Source organism: Leishmania mexicana, chromosome 34 (genome assembly GCF_000234665.1).
Source record: "Leishmania mexicana MHOM/GT/2001/U1103 complete genome, chromosome 34".
Lineage (NCBI taxonomy): Eukaryota > Euglenozoa > Kinetoplastea > Trypanosomatida > Trypanosomatidae > Leishmania > Leishmania mexicana.
Genome location: NC_018338.1, coordinates 594,954 through 609,999, shown reverse-complemented (window position 1 = coordinate 609,999; position 15,046 = coordinate 594,954). Strand labels below are relative to the sequence as shown.

The window sequence follows — 15,046 nt, the reverse complement described above, 5'->3', positions numbered from 1 at the left end:
ATCGTTCCGAGAAGCAAATCGCACAAGACAGAGGTGGCAGTTTGTGCGGAAAGCGAAATTCTGAGGCTTTGGCGCCAAACGTGGGAATGGAAAAGGCCAGACAGTCTCGCGGCACACCGCCTATGAGCCACATTGCCTTTCTATTTGGTCGTGTCCCTCCCCCTGCTGCGCCAAAGTCCCCTCCCCACTCCGTCGCCTTTCCTTGTAACTATTCGCGCCACACCTGCATCCCCGCTCGCGCCACTACTGTGATCGCAGTGGCTCAACTGGACTTTTCAGTTTCTCGCGTGCCTCTCATGGTCACTGATGTCCTCATCCGTGTCGCCGCTTCTGTGTGCTGTGTGGCTGACCGTCGATGCTGCCTTTCCTCTCTGCGTCTGCCCAATGGAAGCACGATGATGGAGGATAACAGGGAGAGAAAGCGCATCGTCAGATCTGGATGTACATGCATACATATATATGTGCGTGAATATATATATATATGTATATATATGTGTGTGTGTGCGTACGTCCTTCTCTCTCTTTATCTGCATCAGCGTGCGCTGGGGTGCTCCCGTTGTCTCGTCGTTGCTGCTCGCTAACTTGGGCATGTGTGTGTGTGTGTGTGTTATTATTATTTTCATTTTCCTTTTTTTGTGTTTGCGATGCCGCGGAACGCGCTTGCCTCCAGTGTCTCTCTTCTCTCTTCTCTGCATGTGTTTATGTGTCGCGGTGGTCGTTGTGGTTGTGGCTCGTGTTGTTTCGCTTTCCTCTCTTGCCAAACCTTGTGTGCAATTGGTTGCTGAACAATGGAAAAGGAAAGAAAAAAATGAGGAGCAGACACTGCGAAGGCACTCCTCAACTCACCGGCACACCTTCCGCGTCCTCTGTCGTGGGCTTGCCCATCCCGATCCGCGCGCGGATGCGCAGATGCAGGCCAGTTTCCGTCCCACGCGCCCCCTCCCCTCTGGGAGGGGCAGTTGCTCAATGGGTTCCAGTGCGCACCATGAGGTTGTGCATGTGTGGCATCAGCTGCCCTTTTGCTTGTCTCGTGCTTGCTGCATCCCCATCATGTCATTGCGTGCTCGCCCTCCCTCCCCCCGCTCTCCGCTACTCCGCCCCCTTTTGCCTCATCTCGTTCTCTTGCTGCTCTGCACCGCTCCCTCTTCGCCTGCTGCACACACAGATACACTGCTGCATTGCCCTTACGCTCTCTCGGCGGAACACGCCAAAGACACATCTCCATCTCCTAATTAGCGGCATCCTCATCATCCCCTCCCCCCCCTCCCCCTTTCATTCAGCCAAAGGAAGGTGCGTCTGCGGCTTTCTTTCTCCTCCCAACCCCCTCCTCGCCAAGCAAGGAAAGCGGCTGGAGGAAGCAGCGGCAGCGGCTTTTACTCCCTCCCCGCTGCCAAGGCACAGCGAGGAACAGACCTCCTCCCAACCCCCGGACGATAAAAGGGAGGCCAGCGGAAGTGAAGACACAGAAGTGAGACAAGCGCGTCTTCGCTTTCGCGTCATATTCTCTCCTTCTCATATATATAGATAGATAGATCTTTCGCTCTTGTGCCTTTGCAGTCATAATTTCTTGCTGTCTCGCACGCATCCGCATGCGCAGGACCCGCCGTGGCTGAGCGAAGAGGCCCCCCTCATGTTCCTTTCGTTGGCGATCTATTCTTCCCCCTCTTCACCAGACTTCGCAAAGATAGATAGAGTGAAGTGTTCTTATCTCCTCCACAGCCTCCCCACCCACCCCACCGGTCGTTGCACCGCCCTCTCCCTCTCCCCATTTTGCGCGCGCGTGTGTTCTGCGTTCATTTGTCACCCTTTCAGTTTGTTTGTTTTTTTCTGCTTCTTGTGCATTGCGGTCTAACTTTTCTTCCGTCGTTTCTAGAATCTCCTCCCGCCCGCCCGCCCGCCCGCCCTCCAACATCGCCATCCTTCTCTTCACCGGTCACGCGTGCCAGTGTGCGCTGGCTTCTGAAGCCTGCCTGCCGCATCGCTCTTGGTGCGCACTCACACCTTCCTCTTTTGCTCCTCTCACTTCGTAGGCGCTTCCCATTGTCCTATTACCTGGCTGTTGGTTGTCGAGCTGGTATAGGTTGTGTTCACGTGCTTGTTTGTACATCTGTAGCGGCTTTTCGGTCCGTCGTCCCACCCTTACTTTCCTGCACCCCCGTCTGTCGACTCCCGCCGCTGACGCGCATAACATTTTTTTTTCGCCTCCACACTTTGCTCTTCTTTATATATATATATATCCTTTTTCTTGTCGCGTGAGGGGGACATCGGTGGTGGTCGCTTGCGTGTGTGTGTGTGTGTGGGTGGGTGGGTGTGCTCGCAGGCTCGTGCTTCTTCTCCTGTGCCTCCGATCGCCTCTCATCTCTATCCGCTCCTCTTCCTGTTCTCTCCCTCTCTCACTCACCCACTTCTCTCCACGTGCCTGACTTGCCTCTGCTGCTGTTGGCCATCGCCGTCCCCCTCACTGCCCGGATCCCTTCCCCTGGGGCGCCGTCTCGTGTGAAGTGAATCCTTCCCTTTTTTCTTTGTTTTTTTTTCTTTGCCTCGCCTCAACCGCAGACGTTGAGCTTCGACGTTTAGTCTGCGTCTGTCCCAACACCAACAACGAAAGGTGGCTATGTTCCGCTGTGAGGAGACGATTTTTTACGCTGGTGTAGCCGTTCTCTGTGGCGTGGTGGCTGTCTTTGCCGTGACTCGTGCCGTCCTCTATGCGCTCGGTGTCCTTGTTAGTCACGTGGCGAGGGATGGCTACTGTCCGCCTTTACTGGAGCATAGTGTGTGCGCGGCGGTACTGATCACCGCTGTCGCTCTCTTTGGCAATGTCAGCGCCCTTCTATCGTGGACGGTGCTGCTCGCCACCGTCACCGGCGGGGCGCTCTGCTGGTCGTTAAGGAGTTTCCGCTGGATCGGCGTGAGCAGCTTTGTGTTCTACTCCCTCGCCTTGATGCATGTGGTTGGCCCTGCATTTGTGGAAGAGGTGAACCTGACCAGGCTGGAGGTGTCCGCACTCGTGCAGGGCCAACGGGTGCTGATCCCTTCTCTTCCCCCGCCACGCACTGCAGATGAGTCGCCCTCGTCACTGCCGTCGTTGCCCGCTCTGCGCATCTACTCATACTATGAAAACGTGAAAATCGAGGGCAGCGCGTCACCTCTGGTCACCTCAACGGTGGCGGCTGCGTCGCCCAGTCTACCGCTTGAGCTGCCACCGTGGTGGACGCACGGCCTACGGAAAGTCGGTGTGTGCAATGGAAGCGTGAAGAAGTGCCCGCAGGGAAATCGCATCACGCAAGGCGCCGAGCTCCCTTTTCCCACGCACCACATAATAGCCAGCGGTGATAACACGCAGCTGTCGCACTACACGCGTGATATCGATGTCACTGCGCCTACCCCGGTGGGCAGTGACAGGATCAATTTGGTCGGCCGCCGTGGCGCAATTCGGCACAGTCATGTGTACTGTATGATTCCCGACAAAGGCGCCGACCCCATACCCCCGCCGGCGACAACTGTCCCTTCGCTCGTGGACGTACGCTGTCTGCGGCTGCGGGACAGCATCCTGTTGCGCAACGTCACCATTCACTGGGCTGCCTATCCGTCGCCATCGTCACCGCCACCAACGTTTGCAGAGGCGGAGCGCAGAGCGGACTCGACGAGTAGCGCACCTTATGCGTGGCGGTCGCTCCATGTAGGCGCCGACTCTGAGCAGTCATGCGTGGAAGTGCAGGCTCAGCTGCAAAGAGAGCTTGGCATTGCTGTTTCCTCGTCGCTAATTGAGTGCGTCGACGAGGTAGACGTGGCGAAGCTGCCGCCGTCGTTTGTCGCCAAGGCACCGCTGCCCGTGTGGCTTGGGTGGCAGCTCCCCGGCTACGTGCACCGTGTGCAGGAGATCCTCCTCCTCTTCTCGAGTCACGTCGCCGTACCGGCATCGACGCTGGTGCTGATGGTATCTCGCATGAGCTACGAGGCTGCATCCGCACTGGGACAACAGTGCGGAGTTTGGTTGGTGCAGATGGCGCCATGCGTGAAGCGTGGGGCGGAGCAAGTCGCTGTCTTTGCGGGAGGTGCTCTGTGCGGCTCCTCTGCACGGCTAAAGGCGTTGATCGACGCTGAGGAAGGCGCCGTCGATGTGCAGAGGGCCATATTGCGCGCTGTGGCGATTCCGTCGTCGCGGTGTGCTGTTTTTAGGCGCGCGCACGCGACGCGTTCAGCCTTCCGCGCCGGCGCACAAACGCGTACGTCCGTCGTCGCCGCCGTGTCTGCCGCCCTGGACGGCCTCGATCTGGTGCCGGGTTTGTGGTTCGTATATGCTTGGGCGTGGAGGGCGGAGTACCGCGTCACGCTATGGATCGTTTCGGCGCTACAGAACGCCTTTTGTTTCGCGTTCTGCGTAGCTCTGCAGCCGATTGCCCGATTGCTGATCATCGCCGCACAAGGCTTGGCGGTTTTGGCACCGAAGTTCGTCGTTTTACTGCACTGCCTGCGGCGAGGTATCTCTCAGCTCGGCATCTTAGCCTACGTTGCACGCTGCTGCGCTTTCATGTGGGCGCTGGAGAAGCGTGTGTGGCACTACGAGTGGGCCGCGCTCGAGCTAGTGCTGACCTTTCTCGCAGCCCATTGCGAGACGGTGGCGTGTGTATTCGCCAAGCACGCTGTCGTGGGTTTCGACTGGGCGAACAGTCTAGTGCGACACTACAACGCCACCTCCTTTTCTATTCACATGGCTGTAACCTTCCTTCAGACGGCGATTCTGGGGATCGCGATGCGCAACGAGCTGCACATGTTTGTATTGGCAGAGCAACAGCAAGCGCCGGCCCGTAACTTGTTTTCTCGCTACATGCCGAGCAGCGTGGCAACGTGGCTGCCGCCGAGCTCCTTTGCGAATCATATCAACGGATTCTGGATGCTGGTGCGTGCCCATCTCGTTGAGTGCGTGTGGTATTTCCTGCTGCATGCAGTTGCCACGCTGGTCCTGGTCGGCCTGTCTGTGCTGCCCCTCGCCAGCAAGCTGTATGCCCTGACGCTTCGCTACCTATTCCCTTGGCTGTCGTGTCAGTACTTCCTCGCCTTCTTCTCGCACGATCTACCGGCGGTGCGACGCGTCGCGGTGTACTTCGTCGGTCGCATGGCAGTTGCAACGGTGCTGCAGGACACTATCGGTGATTTCATTTACCGTGTGCTGAAAGACTTACTGGTAGCCGTGGGGCTAACCGGTGGCCTCGCGCTGCTGCTGTGGGGCTGGCCGCAGCGCGCGACGCTGGCAAAGCAGGTGGCGACGGCCATCGCCGACAGCCTTCAGGCTACCCCAATTCCGACGCGGGCGAGCGTGACAGCGACTGCCGACTGCAGCGACGCAGAGTCGAAGGTCGCAGAGGAAGCCACGGAGGGCGAGGAGGCGCAGCAGCGGGACGTCTCTTTAGCAAAGCAAATCGACCTCTCCGACCCCCCGCTTGATCGCGTATCGCAGCCGCGCGCGCGCCATTAGGAGGCAAGCGTGCGACGCCACGATCACCAGCACTGCAGGAGGAAGACGAGGGACGCACCCACATAAACTCGTCACGCCAAGTGTATGCGCTCCTGTGGTGTGCTCAGGTCAGCATGCGCGATACAGCTCCTCTTCTTCTTACGTCCCCCAACGACTCATTCGAAAAAAAAAATGCGACGAAACCTCTGCCAAGCGGTGCGCTGTACATGTGTGTGTGCGTGTGTGTGTGTGTGTGTGTGTGTGTGCGTGCACGCAGCCTCGTCAGGGCATCATCAAAGAAAAAAGCGAAGCGGTGAAGTAATGCACAACTCGCAAGCACTGGCGAAGACGACCGTTTTTGGCGTGCAACCAGATGTGCGCGCATGCGCGGGTTTTTCGTATGGGCGACCGACCCTTGATACACGCACGCTTCGAGACAAGGCGGAAAAGAGAAAGACTACCACATCGGGGGGTGGATGGGATGAGGAACGGCTGAGACTCTGTGCTCATGCACGACGAACGACTGCAGATTCTAATGGACATCGCTGCCGCCACGGGTCACCCTCCGCCTCCAGTCTCTCTCTCCCCGCATGCTTTTTCCCTTCATCTACACTTTACCCCTTTCCTCTGGCGATACCGTTGCGCTAGTATCGGGCATCGGTCGCTGAGTGACGGAGCTACAGAAGCTCGACCTCGTGGGTGGTTTCTCTATCGCGCTCTGCCGCTCCAGCTGAATCACGGTTCTAGAGCTCGCTGGCACGACGCACACTCAGTATAGAATAATAATAATAAAGAGAGCGCGGTAGCACTTGAACACTCCGCCAAGCGCACAATGCAGCACTCCTCTTACGGCGCTTCACTTCCCGATGCGCTGGTGCGTGCCATACGCGCAGCCAGCAAGCCCTTTTTCCAGATTCAGGCCTCCCGGTACGCGCAAGAGCCCCACAGCAAGTCGGACTTGGGCTTTGTGTCGCTTGTGATGAAGACGAAGGCGCTCGTGCCGCAGGAGAAGTTCGATAGCAGCCACCTGTTGCCCAGCGCCTGGTCTGAGCTGTACCGCACTGCTGTGAAGGAGTTGGCGGACGCCGACGCCAAGGAACTCTGGGGCCTCGTCTCCGCTGTGCTAAGAGTGGTGGAACAGGGCGCGGTCGACAGCGTAAACGCGAGCGCCACCATTGTCGAGTGGCACAGCTGGTTTGATGATGAGCTCGCAGACGCCGGAGCGGTGATTCGGCAGCTGCAGCGCGAGGACCCGCGCATCGATTCGGACGTTGTTGTCGAGGAGCTCGGGTCGAACGTGCTAGGCCGCATCGAAGGTGCATTTCTCACTGGGCACTTCCACGCCGCTGCGTCACTCATCGACGCGCTGCTGCTGTACCTGCGCCGCGGCGGGTCAGCACTACTGACCGCGGAGGTGGAAACAGCCTTGGTGAATGTGAAGCGGCTGCTCACGGTTACGTTTCACGACCCGGTGAGCCACCGGCAGTGGGTGGAGGCCGCGAACGACGAACTACAGGACTCGCGCATCATTCTTTTGGGTGCGTCCCGAGGCAGCCAGAGCGGCAACGACAATGGCAGCGGCAGCAGCGCCGACGGGGCCACCGTGATCGACAAGCTGGTCGAAGACCTCTGCGCCGCCTCCTTAGACATCCTCTTGCTCATCACGAAGGATGCGAAGCGGATGTGCGATCGGTGCCTCGACTCGCACCGCACCGCCACAGATTTTCTAGTAGCGGTATGCGCTATCATAGAGCCCTACGCTGGCCTCCAGCGCGTATACTCTGTCTTTGCCAAGTACGTGGATAACTGGGACAACACCGATGGTCGTCAGTGGTACTACGCGTGTGTCTTGGCAATTCTCGGCGTGGGCTCGGTAGCGGACATGGTGGCGGCGATGCACGAGGTGGCGACGATTGCGGCAGAGACGTTGCCGCAGGAGGCGGCGGTCTCCTCCAGTATCAGCAATGAAGAGGCATACGACTGCGACAACGACGACGCAGATGAAGTTAGCGATACGGTGAGCCTCGACACCGTCACAGCCGCCGCAAAGCTGCCGAGTGCGACAACAACGCGGCGCTTTATGTTGGCGTGCATGACGGCCCATATCGCCGACCTGTGTGCGCCGACAGTCGTTTCCACCTCAGCAGCCGAGATTCACTTGACGTTCTGCCGCAACGAACTTGTTACGGCCTACGCGCGGCTCTTTGCAATGCATCCGCGCACGTGGCGCATTGCCGGGCTTTACGCCTGCTACTCGCCCCTCAATGACCCGCTTTTCCTCAGCGAAATCGTGCTTGCCATTGCGCCGGCGGCCGCGGTAGACGAGACTGTGTACCGCAGTCTGCGTGCTTTCTTCCACACGACGTGGAGCACTAGCAGTGACCACCAGCAGGCAGTGCGCGCAAAGCTGGAGGCCGCGCTGCCGGAGCACGCGGCTGTAGCGAAGTGGTGGTCCGCCATGGAATACTACTACTCCGAGTCCTACCGGGACGCGCACCGGTATATTATCATGACGCAGCTAAACAGCGGCAACGGTGTGCGCGCGGTGTGGCTGGCCGTGCAAACACATCTAACGGAGGTCATTGAGTCTGAGCTGCGCCGTCAGCTGACGAGCAAAGATGCCTTGGAGAACGCGGAGCTCTACACGGTGGGCTCCGCCGTCCAAAATGGGTTCATTGCCGTAGACGCATGCGCAAACATGGAGCTAGGACGCTACCTGTGCGCTGCCGCGGCGCTCTCGGCATATCGGCAAGCCGCGACGGCAGCCGACGCGTCTCTCGCGGTGCTTGCTCAGGGCCAACCATCGCGGTCATCATCTCGAAAATTCGAATTTGCCCTCGCGGTGGCGGCTACGTGCCTGCAGACGATCGAAACAGCTTTGAAGAGTGTCGTTGAGTGTCATGCGATGGTGCACCCGTCCACGATCTTCACCCTTGTGGAGCACGGCACCTCGCTGCTGCTCTCACTGCGCCAGCTCATGCGTGTCCCAAAAACAGGGGAGTCTACTGGCTCCGCCCACGTGTCCAGCTGTGTGCTGCCGCTGCTGATCGAGTCGTACGAGCTGGCAAGCATCCACAACGTCCACCACGACCCGAGCCTAGCAGATCGCAGTCGCGCCTTGGCTGAACAGTTGGCTCACGTGCACCAGACCTCCATTTGAACGGGCCGAAGAGGAACGCTGCTCGAATGCGGGGGGACGGGGAGGGTGAAGACAGCTACATGCATTCACGCCTTCCCCGTTACACGACCCATGCGCCACTCAAGCACATGATAGGCGTAAGACACAGGGGAAGAGAAATCAATGCGACCGTTGCATGATGGGGAGTCGTGTATCTGTATGTGGCACGGCTTCCTTTGGTGTGGCTGGGTGTTCTCCTGCGACACGCAAAGTTGTAGCATGCTGGCTGCCGTTGAATGTCTGTGTGTGTGTGTGTGTGTGGGTGCGACAACTCTATGCCATAAGCCAGAGAAACAGAAGGAAAGGCCGGAGGGATTTGTGCAGAGGTGTGTGCACGTTAGGAGTCCTCAGAAAACAGGCGGCGGATCATCATCAATGGCTACCTTATATTTATTTCTCTCATCCGCGCAGGCCTGAGCTGGCCTGTTTGTGTGTGTGGGTGTGTGTTGCGAGTGGTTCTCTCCTCGCTTCGCTGAGATTTGGGTGGCGAAGCGGGGAGGAGGCGGCAGGATGGCCGGAAAAGCGGGTGCACAGCTGTTGCTGCTGATCAGGTCTCCTACCTTTGCGTGTGCCATGACGCCCAACACACACACACACATGCCTATTTGTATGGTCGCAGATAAGCAGGCAAGGCGGAGGACAATGCGTTCTTCGATTCTGGTGTTGCTTTTTCTCTTTTTAGCTTCTCTCTGTATGCCAATCTGGTAATGTAGTGCACCATCGCACGCCATGTCCATTCCCCTCACCTGCTCGTTCTCTCTCCGCCCTCCGTTCTCACCACCGACAACCTCCCTCGTACCCCATCCCCTACACGCGCACGCGTGCTACAAGAGAAGGAAGCAGCAGCAATAAAAACCAGAAGCACACTGTCGTTTTTGCTCGTCGAGAACATCAGTACCCTCCAACGCAGCACGACACGAGTTGTTTCTCCTTTGTTTCACCGCAGCAGCAATTCCATTTTCACGCGTCCTCGCCTCCTCCTCCTCCTCCTCCCCCCTCCTCCCAACTTTCTCTCCCAAGGCCGCAACCGATTATCCCACCTCAGTGTTACTTCACCCAACACCTTTGGATACGAGTTAGACGGACTCCCCACTTGCAACAGGGAGGACGGTGCCATGTGGTGAAGGCGAGCGTGTTCTCGTGTCCCGTCCTTTTTTTGGTTTCCTCTCATTATTCTTCTGTTGCTCTTTTTTGACTCTCAGATAGTGGTGTGTATGTGTATGTGTGTGTATGTGTATGTGTGTGTGTGTGTGTGTGTGTGTGTGTGTGTGTGTCAGTGACTGCATACGGATAGCGTGGGGAGGGGGGTATGTATGCGCCCGTGCTTCTTTTATTTTGTCTCAGTGTGCTCATTCTACACCTTTGTCCCCACATCCCTCTTCTGTTTTCGTTGGGAAGCCTCACCTTTCTTTATCTATATACATATATATATATGCTTCGAGAGCGGGATACCAATCTACATATCTATATACGTACCGGTATATCTCCTCATCTATGTGTTGGGCTCAAGAGCAGCGGACGCATCTCGCCACCACCACCACCACCACCACCCCACCCATTCATTAACCTCCCCCCCCCCCACTTCCTCCTTTTTGTTTCGTTGTTTGCTTGAGAACCCATTAAGTTGTCGTGTCTGGCTTTGTTTCTCCCCTTTCGAGCTTTCAGAAAACCTGCCATCCCAGCGAGAAACAGCCCCTCCCACCCCCCACCCCACACACACGCAACAACACAGAAGGGTACGCTATGCGGTCAAAGCCTCGCCACCCCTCGCGGCTCGCGCTCCACCCCATCGGGGTGGCGTCTGTCATCATCATCGTTGTGGGGTGCCTTGCCTTCGGCTATCACACGGGTGTCCGCCACACCGAGCGCGGGTTTCCGCCGCGCCTGGTGGAGCTCCGCGTGCTTGAAAGCGAGCTGAAAGTGGCGCTGCGCGTGTGCAAGAGCGAAACGCAGAAACTCATCGACAACGAGCGCTTGAACAACGACCGTGTGCACGAGATGGTAGAGGCGGTGGCGGCGCTGGAGGCCGATCAGCAGACCGAGGAGAATGCCTACAGGGCTATTGAGATGAAGCGAGAAAACTGCACAGCCACGCACGCGGGAGTGCGTCGACATTTGGAAGAGCCGAACGAGAATGACACTCTCGTTCGGTTGGAGGTGGAGGAGCTGAAGCGCGACATCGACGCGCTTCAGGTGTCCATTCAGAAGATCACGCACGGTGAGGGAATGTACATTGTCATGCTGAACCAAGGGCTGCAGCGGCTACGCTCCTTCTACAGCAATTGGTGCAGTCGCACGCCCGGGTGTGTGGAGCTGACCGACTCGGAGCTGATCGAGCGCTGGGGCTATGCCACGGAAGACGAAGCGATCATGAAGGAATTTGTGGAGCGGGACGAGGAAGCGCAGAGGACTATGACGAACAATACCTTCCCAGGATCATCGGCGAACACGACCGACATTGCGTTTCAGCCCACCCTGGCGGAAGAAGGGGACGCCTGGACTGTATCAGACGCACCCGTCTTCTTCAACCGCAGCGTCTACGACAAGCCGCTGCGCGGCATGGACAAGGCCGCCATGCCGCTGCTCCCCATGCGAGTCACTACCGCGTTGGAGCGATTTACCGACTACGGCCTCTGTGCCTACCGCCACCAAAACCCTAACTTCACCTTTCAGTCAGACTTCAAGTACTTATCAGACACGACGCCTCCGCAGGAGATGCAGGTATCGGAAAAGGGGAAGGATGTGGCCTATCTGCATGAGCTCGTGGCAAGCCCACTCCTTCGGTTCTGCATCGACTGCAACTCCGCCGTATGGACCGAGCATTACAAGCTCGCCTGCCTTAGAGACCGTGTCCAGTCGCACTACGGCACCCACGACTTCTGGGCCGCACGCTCCCTCATTCAGGCCAGTCCGTCGGTGCGGGACGCTGCCTTCCGCTATTACGAGGCACGAGGCTGGCACAAGGAGAAGATTTTGGCTGTCGTGCTCCACCAAACCGTTAACTACGATCGTCTCCAGTGCGATAATGTCGTTGATCGCAAGTATGGGCTTCACTACCAGTACCTCAAGGCAAACTACCCAAACATCACGGGGCTTCGACAGCACATCTCGGACGACCGCCGCGTGCAGTGCTCGCCTTCGCTGGAAATGATGATCGAGTACATCCAGAAGGTGCGGGACCAGGCGTCGTACATCTTTGATCACGTCTACCTCTCCATGGCCGAAGATCAGCGGAGTACCCTGGAGTCGCTCCTGGCCGTGAACGATGTGACGCAGCTTCGGCCGCTGCTTCTCCCAGCGTACACCAACGCGGAAGCTGAGGCCGCGACACCAGGCTTCACGGAGCTGGTCGACCTCGAGATCGCGGGCCGCGCCACAGACATTCTCGTTAGCCCCTTTCTTCCGTCGAGCCGCTATGTCACGGAGTGCTTCCTCCTGAGGAACAAGCTTACCCCTGGTGATCACGTGTGGACATTCTAGGCGGAGGACAGAAGCTGTGTGGGTCTGAGTCTATATATGTATGTGTGTGTGCGTGTGTGCGTGCCTCTGGGCCACTTGCTGTTGGTGATTGCCTCCTTTGATTTCTCTTCTGGAGCCGATGCTAGTGGTGATGATGATGGGCAACCAATCGTGCCCGTCAAACAAACTGGGGAGCGGAGGACAAGGGTAACGCACACCGTTGGCGCACCCACAAACTCGCTTGTACGTGTGGATTGCCTCTCCGCGTCGTGCGGCAACTGCTCACGAGCACAGATTGTCCTTGTTCATTGCCGAAGGCACGTTGCACGTGAATATGTATATTTGAGGGCACGCCCTCTTCTTTGAGGACAGTGCGGGAGAAGCTGGGCATGCTCTGGTGTTTCTTCGCTTACTTCACTGTGAATTTCTTGTAGCTTGGAGATATCGACCCCTCTCTCAGGGCCCACACAGGCGTGCATGCGCGAGCGCGCACAAGCGTGCTCACTGACGTCGAGCTACCATGATAATCCTCGCAAGAAGAAGGTGCACAGGGAGGGGGGCGTTTGCAAAGGCAATGCGCGACACCAGCTCCCTTTCTCACTCGCTGAGGATATCTGTACTTGAGACCGATCTGTATATGTCCTGTGGCAGTTCTTCATAGTGGTGCCCTCCGTACCGGTCGTTCTCAGCTAAATACACCGAGACATGTCGACTTCGTTGAGTGCCACGAAGAGGAGGAGCTCCTCGTCATGCGTCGCCACACAAAATACAACAGCAGCAGCCAAACAAAATTAGAATAAGCGCCGACAGCGGCCGCATTGTTGAGGCGTTTGGTGGTGTGGGTGAAGAAAGTCATATCAATGCAGTGGAGTCGGCAACGGCTGCTACAACGATCTCGTCCTCAATTGGAGGGAGGGGTCGTTTGGTTGTCCGGGGGGTGGGGGATGAGCCCCGGCAACGCTCGACGGGGTTTCTACACGCATTCCTTCCCTTCCACGTTTTCTTCTATCTTGGCCTCTTCTCATCCCATCCCCCCCCCTCCCGCCTCCACTGGCTCGCACTTCTGCTGTCACCTCGAAAATCCTCTGCCACCACTACACAACACCTCATCCTTTCATTCTCCGTAGCGCCTTGCCAGCGTTGCTGAAGCAGTTGGATACCGGTCATCACCCCCCTCCGCTCCGCTCCGCTTCCTCGCCCAGTGCCCCCTCCAAACCGAGGTATAATAAGTCTAATAGTATAGGCAAAGGAAAACAGAATGGCAGACTTTCTTGATATTTTGGGGATAGGGGCCGTCGCCACTCTGATCCCGATGCTCGCGAACGGCCTTCTTCTGGTTGACCGGCCCAAACGGGTTGACATTAATGCCGGAAGGCGGCTCATTCACACAGTGCGGCCCATAATTCCCTACCGTGCCCCGGTGCCGTACACCGGCGGCCGTGTCCGTGCGCTTTTCATCGGAATCAACTACACGGGTACGCGCAACGCACTGCGTGGCTGCGTCAACGATGTGGGCTCGATGCTGGGAACGCTGCAGCAGATCACCTTCCCGATTAGCGAGTGCTGCATCCTCGTCGACGACCCGTCGTTCCCCGGCTTCTCCGCCATGCCCACCCGCGAAAACATCATCAAGCACATGCTGTGGCTGACCGGCGACGTACGCCCCGGTGATGTCCTGTTTTTTCACTTCTCCGGCCACGGCGGACAAACCAAGGCGAGGCGAGACACGGAAGAGAAGTACGACCAGTGTCTCATCCCACTCGACCACATCGAGAACGGCAGCATTCTCGACGATGATCTCTTCCTCATGCTCGTAGCCCCGCTGCCGCCTGGGGTGCGCATGACGTGCGTCTTTGACTGCTGTCACTCAGCCAGCATGCTGGATCTACCCTTCAGTTACGTGACGCCGAGAGTAGGCGGCGGCGGGGCACGCGAGTACATGCAACAGGTACGCCGCGGCAACTTCTCGAACGGCGACGTTGTCATGTTCAGCGGGTGCACGGATAGCGGCACCAGCGCAGATGTGCAGAACGGCGGCCACGCGAACGGTGCGGCCACTCTCGCCTTCACGTGGTCCCTTCTGAACACGCATGGGTTCTCCTACCTTAATATTCTTCTCAAGACACGAGAGGAGCTGCGCAAAAAAGGTCGGGTGCAGGTGCCGCAGCTCACCAGCTCGAAGCCAATTGATCTGTACAAGCCCTTCTCCCTCTTTGGCATGATTACGGTGAACACATCCATGATGCATTGCGTGCCGCAGCAGTACCAGCAACCTCCGCAGAGCCTCCCGCCGCAGGCGATGCCGCCCCCGATGGGTTACCCAGCCTACGTACCGCGGCCGCCGCAAAGCTACTACCCTCCGCCGCAGCGTCGAGTTTGGGGTTCTGGCTACCCAGCGCAGGAATACCTGGCGCAAAGGATACCGGTGCAGCAGGCAACTCCTGGTGTGTCGGGGTGTCCTACATCGCAGTACTTACCTGCACCTCCGTCAGCACCGTACGCGCCACCTCCACCCGCGCAGTACGGGCCACAGCAGCCCCCACCAGCCCAGTACACGTTCGGCCGGCTCCCGCCTGGGTAAGACACATCAGAATATGTGTGGGTGTCACGCACCCACACCGCCTCTTCGCCATTGGCCGCTGCAGGCGAGTCAAAGGAGAGTGAGAAGAGGAGACAGTGCTTTGGCACAGGTTCCAGCTCTCTGATCTCCTCACCTCGCCCCTTCGCACACTCCGCGTGTATGTGTGTGTATATATTGACATGCGACTAGGGCTGCACCCACTCATCAAAGGGAGAGGGGTGGGCACCGCCGGTGGTGGGGCGCTTTCTCTTGGTTCTCTTGCCGCTACGCTTTTACTTTGCTTGCTTCGGTAAAGAGTGACGTTGCTGAGGCGGCCCCTTTTTGTTGCAAAGAATGGGTGATGCGATCCTCTAGACGTCTGACCTCCACCACG

At 58.0% G+C, this 15,046-nt stretch overlaps 4 protein-coding genes across 4 annotated transcripts; all 4 read left to right on the top strand.

Moving 5' to 3' along the window:
* Positions 1–2,614: 2,614 nt before the first annotated feature.
* On the top strand, positions 2,615–5,476 carry LMXM_34_1610 (conserved hypothetical protein; the record flags this gene model as incomplete). The annotated part of the gene is made up of 1 exon (XM_003879107.1): positions 2,615–5,476. One exon carries the CDS (start codon positions 2,615–2,617, stop codon positions 5,474–5,476), a length of 2,862 nt encoding a protein of 953 aa, XP_003879156.1.
* Positions 5,477–6,287: 811 nt separating this feature from the next.
* LMXM_34_1600 (conserved hypothetical protein) lies at positions 6,288–8,615 on the top strand (the record flags this gene model as incomplete). Its single annotated transcript, XM_003879106.1, has 1 exon — positions 6,288–8,615. The coding sequence occupies one exon, from the start codon at positions 6,288–6,290 to the stop codon at positions 8,613–8,615; it is 2,328 nt and encodes a 775-aa protein (XP_003879155.1).
* A 1,761-nt stretch (positions 8,616–10,376) lies between these two features.
* On the top strand, positions 10,377–12,113 carry LMXM_34_1590 (conserved hypothetical protein; the record flags this gene model as incomplete). Its single annotated transcript, XM_003879105.1, has 1 exon — positions 10,377–12,113. One exon carries the CDS (start codon positions 10,377–10,379, stop codon positions 12,111–12,113), a length of 1,737 nt encoding a protein of 578 aa, XP_003879154.1.
* A 1,237-nt stretch (positions 12,114–13,350) lies between these two features.
* Positions 13,351–14,673, top strand: LMXM_34_1580 (putative metacaspase; the record flags this gene model as incomplete). The annotated part of the gene is made up of 1 exon (XM_003879104.1): positions 13,351–14,673. One exon carries the CDS (start codon positions 13,351–13,353, stop codon positions 14,671–14,673), a length of 1,323 nt encoding a protein of 440 aa, XP_003879153.1.
* Positions 14,674–15,046: the final 373 nt, after the last annotated feature.